General features: G+C 37.2%; 1 protein-coding gene across 1 annotated transcript in view; it reads right to left on the bottom strand.

The window, feature by feature from the left end:
- Nucleotides 1–8070, bottom strand: part of LOC106881646 (ras-related GTP-binding protein C) — a 32629-nt gene that overhangs the window by 8448 nt on the left and 16111 nt on the right. The window contains exons 4-5 of the mRNA XM_014932107.2: nucleotides 2572–2771; nucleotides 1983–2097 (exon numbers count right to left, since the gene is read on the bottom strand). Of these exons, the coding sequence (XP_014787593.1) occupies nucleotides 1983–2097; nucleotides 2572–2771 (315 nt within the window). The remainder of the gene's footprint in view (nucleotides 1–1982; nucleotides 2098–2571; nucleotides 2772–8070) is intronic.

Below are 8070 nucleotides of genomic sequence, written 5' to 3'. Positions count from 1 at the left end.
TTTCAGGCGCCCACTACAATCCTTTCCTTATTCGTGCTACGCACTCGGGGGGGGGGGGGCTATTGTAGTGGCGTGAAATTATAGCCGCCATTGAGGAAGTACTATTCTGCGCATGCGCAGGGGACTTCACCACCGGAAGCCCCTCGAGTTGCGCATGCGTAGTAAAACTCGTACTTAAAGAAAGAGTTTCACTTTCTCAGTGAGTTGAGCTGAGACCTTCTACGTGACAACATCTCGCTCCTCCACGAAGCACTTTTACACTGTTCTCTGCAGGCATCAAGGAAGACCTTAACCTTCCATTACCAAACCACAACTTAATCAGCGGCTGCTAAGCTGAATGACAGGAATTTGTATAACCAAGTATCATCATAAATAAAACCTTTTTATTATATTGTAAATTGTTCTGATGTCTCTTCATTTATAATGCTGTTGAAAGGTGATAGAGAGAGACTAAATTCTCTATGACAACTATCATACCTATTTACAAAACTAAGCTGGATAAAAGATGTGAAAGTGAAACTAGTATCAATAATAAATGAAACACAAGGTATAAGAAAAATATGAACAAAAATATAGGAAAATCGTGCCAGGGCTCACAACCCTACACACAGTCCAAAGAATATTTAAGTTGTGCTATAAAATTGAAAGGCTCTCGAAGAGAGCTATTGGTAAGAGAGAGTGTCAATGATGAGTGGTCGTAAGAGAGCGCATAGATGTCACTAGACCGTCACTGTCTTTTAGGAGGGTTTAAAGTACAGAAAAGAAATAATAGCTGGTACAGAGACTCTAGGTGATGATTAATCAAGATAGCAATGGTAAAAGAGTAATGGATGTCGATAAAAGAAAAGCCTGAGAATAAAGAAGTGATAGTGACAGCACAAGAGGATAAATGAAGATATGTATTGGATACCAAGAGAACCAATGCAATCCCTCATTACTCAAGAATTGTGACGGGAGGGAAAAAAGAGTAGAGAGCTAGTGATGGTGGTAGGAGAGATTAATTGTGAACAGCATAAGAGAGAAGGCAAGAGAAAATGCTAAGACAAATTAGATGATGACACTTCATTGCTCCCCACACAACTTGCCCACACTGTCACATAGCTCTCATACATCATGTCTCAGTCACACCCTCACTCTACACATATCCATACAGTCACACACACACAACATTCTACAGCACATGCAGCAGGTTGTATGCTGTGAAAGAAGAGGATAATGACCTCAGACAAAAAAATATTTGCACTCAGACAAAAAACTTAATTTTCTCTTTGAGATTGTCAAGTGTCAGATGCTCTTCTCCCCATCACATGCAGTAGCAGCTCAACTATTTCTACTATACTATACATATGAGTCACTCTCAAATATCCAGTCAGTTACATGCCTTAGTACAGTTGGAGTACTTGTTTACTCAGTAGTAATAATTGATATTAAATATTTCAAGATGACAATAAAGCTTTTCATAACATCTTTATCTCAAGGATTTTTATATCTATTTTTTCCATACTTACATAGATGAGGTTTCTTTCCATTACTAACTCCTCAACCACAAAGTAGGGAGTAGAATCAGTTTTATGTCAGCCAGGCAAACAGAAATATGAACATCTGTTCGTCTGTATCACCACAAAAGTTGAACTAGTTTGAACTCCTGACCACATACTTAGTAATCCAGAACAATTTATGTCACAAACATTGTGGCTTCATTGAAATTTAGTGATGGAGAAGTAAAGGTGTTTGAAAAGTCACCACTTCAGACACCTTGCTTCATGTTGTATACCTGAGCAAGGAACATAACACAGTAGAGAAACTGAAGAAGAATGACATTCAGCTGTGAAAACAGTTTGCTCCATCAAAAACTGGTCTACAGTATGGAAAATATGAAAAATTTAAAGACTATTATATAATTTCTTTACTTGTCTAGTAGTAAGATGGATATTGCAAAGTGTTTGTTCTAGGTTAGAATAAGTGTTTTTCAAGTAACTTACAGAGATGAGCATGTTCAGAAGGTTTTCCAATGTAGGTAGCTGAGGTATCAGTTTCTGGACCACTTTGCTGAATGCTTCAAATATAGAGTGGTCATAGATACTGGTCAGATAGAAACTGCATGAAAGTAAAAAAAAAAATGATCATATTAAAGTGGTTATAGACAGACAATAAGATAAGAATCTAAGGAAGTCTCACATCTTTCAAAACAGCTGTAGACTTCTGACATCTGCTTTATGTCATCTATGCAATATCAAAGGCTATGCTGACACTGCAGGTCTCTTTCATTGAATTTGTAAAAGAGCTGAAAGTCAAATGATGCCATATTACACAAAAATACTATTTTAATGGGGAAATTATTTGATAAATAACTTAGTACATGCAAACTTTGGTAAATCATCTCAACCATCCCAATAGATATGAGGTAACTAACAATAGAAGTAACTTAATAGGTCATACTGAAAATAAATTCTTCAAAATATTTTACTCTAAAGTAGAAAAAAATTGCTTTGAAGTTAAATATTAAAGAAAGACTGTTTGATATAAAATCTGAAGCAATTCATTTTAAATTTATCAAAGCATATTTCTCACCTCAGGTAGATCCCTTCAAATCCAGCATCAACAAGATCATCATTAGCCCTCTGGTGAATATCTCGCTGAGATTCTATCTTTTGATCATCAGACAAGCTATCCACTTTATGAATGAATACCTCAAACTTGATTTCAGGGTTAATTTTATGTGCCCGGGTCACTGTCATATTTAGTTTGTCTAGCGCCTCCACATATTCATCCTAGGAAAGAAATACAAATATTAAGTTAAAGGGGGACAACACAACTCAAACAATAGGAGAAACAAAATAACATGAAACCAGTAAAAAAAATCATTGGCAAACCCTAAGGATCATTACTTAATTCTGGTTTCAAGGTATAAAAAAAATCACAGATTTACCACTGGACATAATACTAATTTATCTTGGTCAATATTCACATGTGACCTGCTACTTACTGCTAACAACCAAGTTGCTATGTAAAATTTAGTGTACTGCTAAAATGAACATAGCAATATTTGCAGATGATAGATTTAAACTCAACACCAAAGAGCTGATAAAAAAAAAAAGGTACAACTAGATTGTTGTAAAAGGAGAACATATTTCATATTTTAGTCAGATTTTTCTTTTTTTTCTTTTGAAGGTAAGTAGATCAATATTTGCAACAACATATGTCAATAAACAAGGAAAAGAGGTTCAGAAGAATAGTGGTAAAGGCATCCGTGAGGTCAATAAGGTATAGATTTAAGATGAATAAATTAGTCGACAATTTTATTTTCAGACAACATTTGTGTTTCAGTGAAAATACAATTTAGATGATTCAAGGCTTATTTAGTCAATAGGAGTAAGCACTTCTGCTAATTGAAGAGGATGCATGGAGAGAGATAGAGTCTATCCAAAAATGTAATAATAGATAATAGTTAATAGCAAGAGACTGTGGTGGCTGTCAATAATGGAATGACCTGAGAAAGAGGGAGGTATAGAGTAGTAAATGGATGAGTGTATCAGAGAACAAAAGATTTGATGCAATCCCTTGTTACTCAAGCACTATAATGGGAGAGTGAGAGAAGTAGAGGGTTACAGATGGTAGTAAATGGTGGAACTTAAGCATGGACAGATATCACATTGCACTGGTGGCATAGTACAATGAATGAGACAGAGGAATAGAAAGTATCAAATAAGTAAAAAAAAAAAAAAAGCAACAAATGAAGATAGAGCTAGTACAAAATGGGTAATGACTCAACCCTGTTAGTGCAAATATTCAGACTTAGTAAGAACTGGGCAGCCAATGAGGTTATGGTTTCATTGTACTGGTTGTTTAGTCAGCATTTGATGTTAACACTGCTTTTACTATTTTATTTTTGCAGTTGTTTGTGATTAATACAGCAAGTATTAAACCTGTTTCTTTTAGCTCTGAGCTTTTGAGCCACTGTTAGCTTTCATTGTGATTTACATCACTCTCTGATAAAGATGGTAAGATGTTGGCCACAGAGTGGGAGGTTTTCCTCCATTTTTTTTTATATCTTTGATTTTTCCAAACTTTTCAGTTGCTGTCCTTACCTAAATCTATATTATTTCAGTGAAGTTCATTTCCTGTTTGTATTTTACTATTTCTCTTTTACCAATTCTTTACATATATAAAAGTTTACTGTTCTGTTTTTCATGTTCCCTAATTACATTTATCAGCTTCACTTTGCTTGTATTTTTTTTATTCTTACTGTTGTTATTTTGTAGATGTTTTCAGCCTATACAGGTCCCACTCTTCTTGTGTCTGTGTATATTCTATTTTATACCAGCTTTGATATGGTAGATTCAGAATGCAATTAGTAGTTTCCTGGTTCTTCTGTCCAAGCTTTTCAATTTACTTAACTTCTTATTTATTATGGTGAAGTTGTAATTTATAATAATGGCTAGCATATTTACACCTAATATCTTATAGTAGCATTGCATTCAGTTTTTAATAACCTGACACTCTTTTGTAGTAATCTTTTTTAGTTAATAAATAAATAAATTATTATTGCTGTTATTATAATAGGATTGACAGAATTTTTAGAGTGTCAAAATTAAAATTCTGTCATGGTCAACTTTGCCACTCATGCTTCCAGAGTCAATATAATAAAATACCAGCCAAGTACTGAACAATATTATATCCCACATTACAGTGTACCACATTAAATGACTGGGTGGCTGAATTTTTCAAGCACAGCATATCTCATGGTGACAGTATTCTCAAAAATAATTCTTGGTATTAATAAGTTCCCTACCCTTCCCTTCTTGTCCTGTTAGTTGCCTGTTTGTAAGTATGTAAGTGCGAGTATATACTCTTTTACTTGTTTCAGTCATTTGACTGCGGCCATGCTGGAGCACCACCTTTAGTTGAGAAAATCGACCCCAGGACTTATTCTTTGTAAGCCTAGTACTTATTCTATCGGTCTCTTTTTGCCGAACCGCTAAGTTACAGAGACATAAACACACCAGCATCGGTTATCAAGCGATGGTAGGGGTACAAACACAGACACACGTACATACATACATATATATATATATATACACACACACACATATATACGACAGGCTTCTTTCAGTTTCCGTCTACCAAATCCACTCACAAGGCTTTGGTCGGCCCAAAGCTATTGTAGAAGACACTTGCCCAAGGTGCCACACAGTGGGACTGAACCCGGAACCATGTGGTTGGTAAGCAAGCTACTTACCACACAGCCACTCCTGCGCCTATATATATATATATATATATATATATTTATGTCAGGTCACTTTCAAGTGCTACTAGTAACATGTAACCCAGTACAACCTATTGCATGATCGGCCCGTCGGCGACTAAACTGGCAATCCTACCAAGCTTGCTTGGTGAGGAGGGTGTTTATTGGACACCCTGCGGGATGAAAAGCAAAACCGTATATCGTATATATTGTATATCAATATTTTTATATATCATGTTTTTTGTTTTTTTTAATCTATTTTATCCACCTTATGGCTGTATCTTGCGCGGAGAGATAGAAATAATTGGACTGAATACCTGATCACACGGTTAAACCATTGGGAGTGAAGGACTCCTAGCCCTTGTTAGGGCATCTTTATAGGAGAAGGCAACTCAGGTAACTGGGATAACTCCGACATAAAACCTGCGGCTCAGTGGTTACTGATGATGTTGACTTGTTCTTCTTTTCGGGTTATAGTTACTGTTGCTTAGTGAGTGGGATTGACTCAGTGCACAGCCTTTTCTTACTTTAAAAAATCTTCTTGCACAGGCACTGCATGATAACAACATTGATTGATTGATTAATTAACTAATTGATGATTGTTGAGTCTCAACTGAATGGCTGGCTGTAACCTTAAAAAGCAAACAATCAATGATGTACCAAAACAGTATAAAAATAAATGGCAGTAAGGACTCTGCAACCACATCAGATGAAAGAGTCTGGCCCGGAAGGGGCTCCAGAACATCACAGTCTGAACCCAGCCGTCATCGTGCTACTGTGATAGAACTAAATAAAATATTGAATATTGGCTGTTGGAATGTACAGACACCACTTGACAGTGAATCCTCAGAATATCCTGAATGAAGGACTGCTCTTGTTGCAAAGGAGCTTCAACGCTATGATCTTGACATCGTTACTTTATCTGGGATGAGATTAGCTGGAGATGATCATCTTACAGAATCTTGTGGAAAATATACATTCTTTTGGAAAGGGAGAGATGAAGAGTTTTGAGGAGAGGCTAGAGTGGCATTTGCTGTTAAGACTACTCTTGTGGACAGGTTGGAAGAATTCCCAGTCGGGATTAATGAGCGTCTTATGTCCATGAGAATTCCTTTGGCTAAAGGAAATTATGTGATCTTGGTGAGTGTGTATGCTCCAACTATGTGCTCTACTGAAGACGAAAAAGTTTCTTTCTACTATGCTATGAAGGGCATTATGAGAAACATCCCTAGGGCAGACAAAGTCATCATACTGAGTGACTTTAATGCTAGAGTGGGTAGGGATTTTAACACATGGACTGTAATTGAAAAGCATGGGGTGGGAAAGTGTAATAGTAATGTTATGCTTCTGCTGCAGATGTGCGAGGAGTTGCATCTGTGTGCTACCAATACCATGTTTCAACAAAAGGATAAGTTTAAGACTACATGGATGCACCCTGCATCTAAAGAATGGCATATTCTGGATTACATCCTGTTAGGGTGTGTGACAGACGAAATGTGCTGTGTGTTGGACTGACCACTGCCTAGTATGTGCAAAAGTGAAATTAATCACAAAATGTAAAATCTGGGTTGCAGGTATTACCCTGCCTAAAAGACAATGTTAGTTGTAACAGTGTGAAGAGAACTTTACGAGAGGAAATGAATGTTGCTGATATTGGGTAGGATTGGCAGACCCTTAAAAAGTCAGTTTATAGGCAGGAAAGTTCTGGGATTGATACAAAGAAAATATCAAGATTAGTTTAAAGAAAATGATGAACATATAGATGATTTATTGGCTGATAAAAGACATACTTTGTCACGCTATTTGTCAGCAAAGCCACAGGAGAGAGATGTGTTGCATAGGGAACTCAAGGATGTGAAGTCACGTGTGAGGTGGAGGCTCTCTCAAATGAGGGATACCTGGTGGAGTAAGAAGGCTGATGAGATACAGGCGGCGTCGGATTCCAATAACACAAAGCTGTTATATGGTCTCTTGTTGTATGGACCGACTTCTTCTCTGATGACACCACTTCGAAGCAGGGATGGTAAAGAATTCTGCGAAGGTAGCGAGTACACTTTAATGAACTTTTGAATCAGCAGTCTGCAGTTAGTGAGGATGTTCTCAATCTCATCCCTGAGTTACCTATGAGGGTGGCTCTCATGGACCCACCAATGTTGGAAGAAGTTGCAGTGGCTGTCTCAAGGATGAATAATGGGAGGTTTCCAGATATGGATGGTATACATGCGGAGTTGTTACAGTATGGCAGTGAGAAACTTCTACAGCAACTTCACTCTTTGTTTGGCAGGATGTGGGCTACTGAATCTGTACCTGAGAACTGGAGAGATACAGTAATGGTGGTCTTATATAAGAGAAAGGGCAACAGGAATGATTGTGGTAACTATAGGGGAATATCATTGCTTTCTGTCGTAAGAAAGGTTTTATGCAGGGTACTTCTTGATTGTCTGCTGAACCCATTGCAGATTGTGTTCTTCCAGAAAGTCAATCTGGCTTTTGTGTGGAATGCAGCACTGGTGGTGTGATCTTCTCAGCTAGACAGCTTCAGGAGAAGTTTGTGGAACAGGGTCTGAATTTATATCAGGATTTTGTCGATCTGACAAAAGCCTTTGATACAGTTAATAGAAATGCACTGTGGAAAGTCCTCCAGAAACTTGGTTGTCCCAAAAAGTTTCTTGCTTTGTTTAGGTCTTTTTATGAAGACATGAAGGGTAGGGTTAATGTTAGAGGTAAAATGTCAGAGCCCATCTTAATACAAAATGGAGTGAAACAGGGGGATATTCACTTGCCTCAACAGGTCTTCACAAGCAGAGTAAACTCCAATGAAGTAA

This window comes from Octopus bimaculoides, chromosome 4 (genome assembly GCF_001194135.2).
Source record: "Octopus bimaculoides isolate UCB-OBI-ISO-001 chromosome 4, ASM119413v2, whole genome shotgun sequence".
NCBI lineage: Eukaryota > Metazoa > Mollusca > Cephalopoda > Octopoda > Octopodidae > Octopus > Octopus bimaculoides.
Note: the sequence above shows the minus strand (reverse complement) of the source record. Positions and strands in the feature narration are given on the sequence as shown.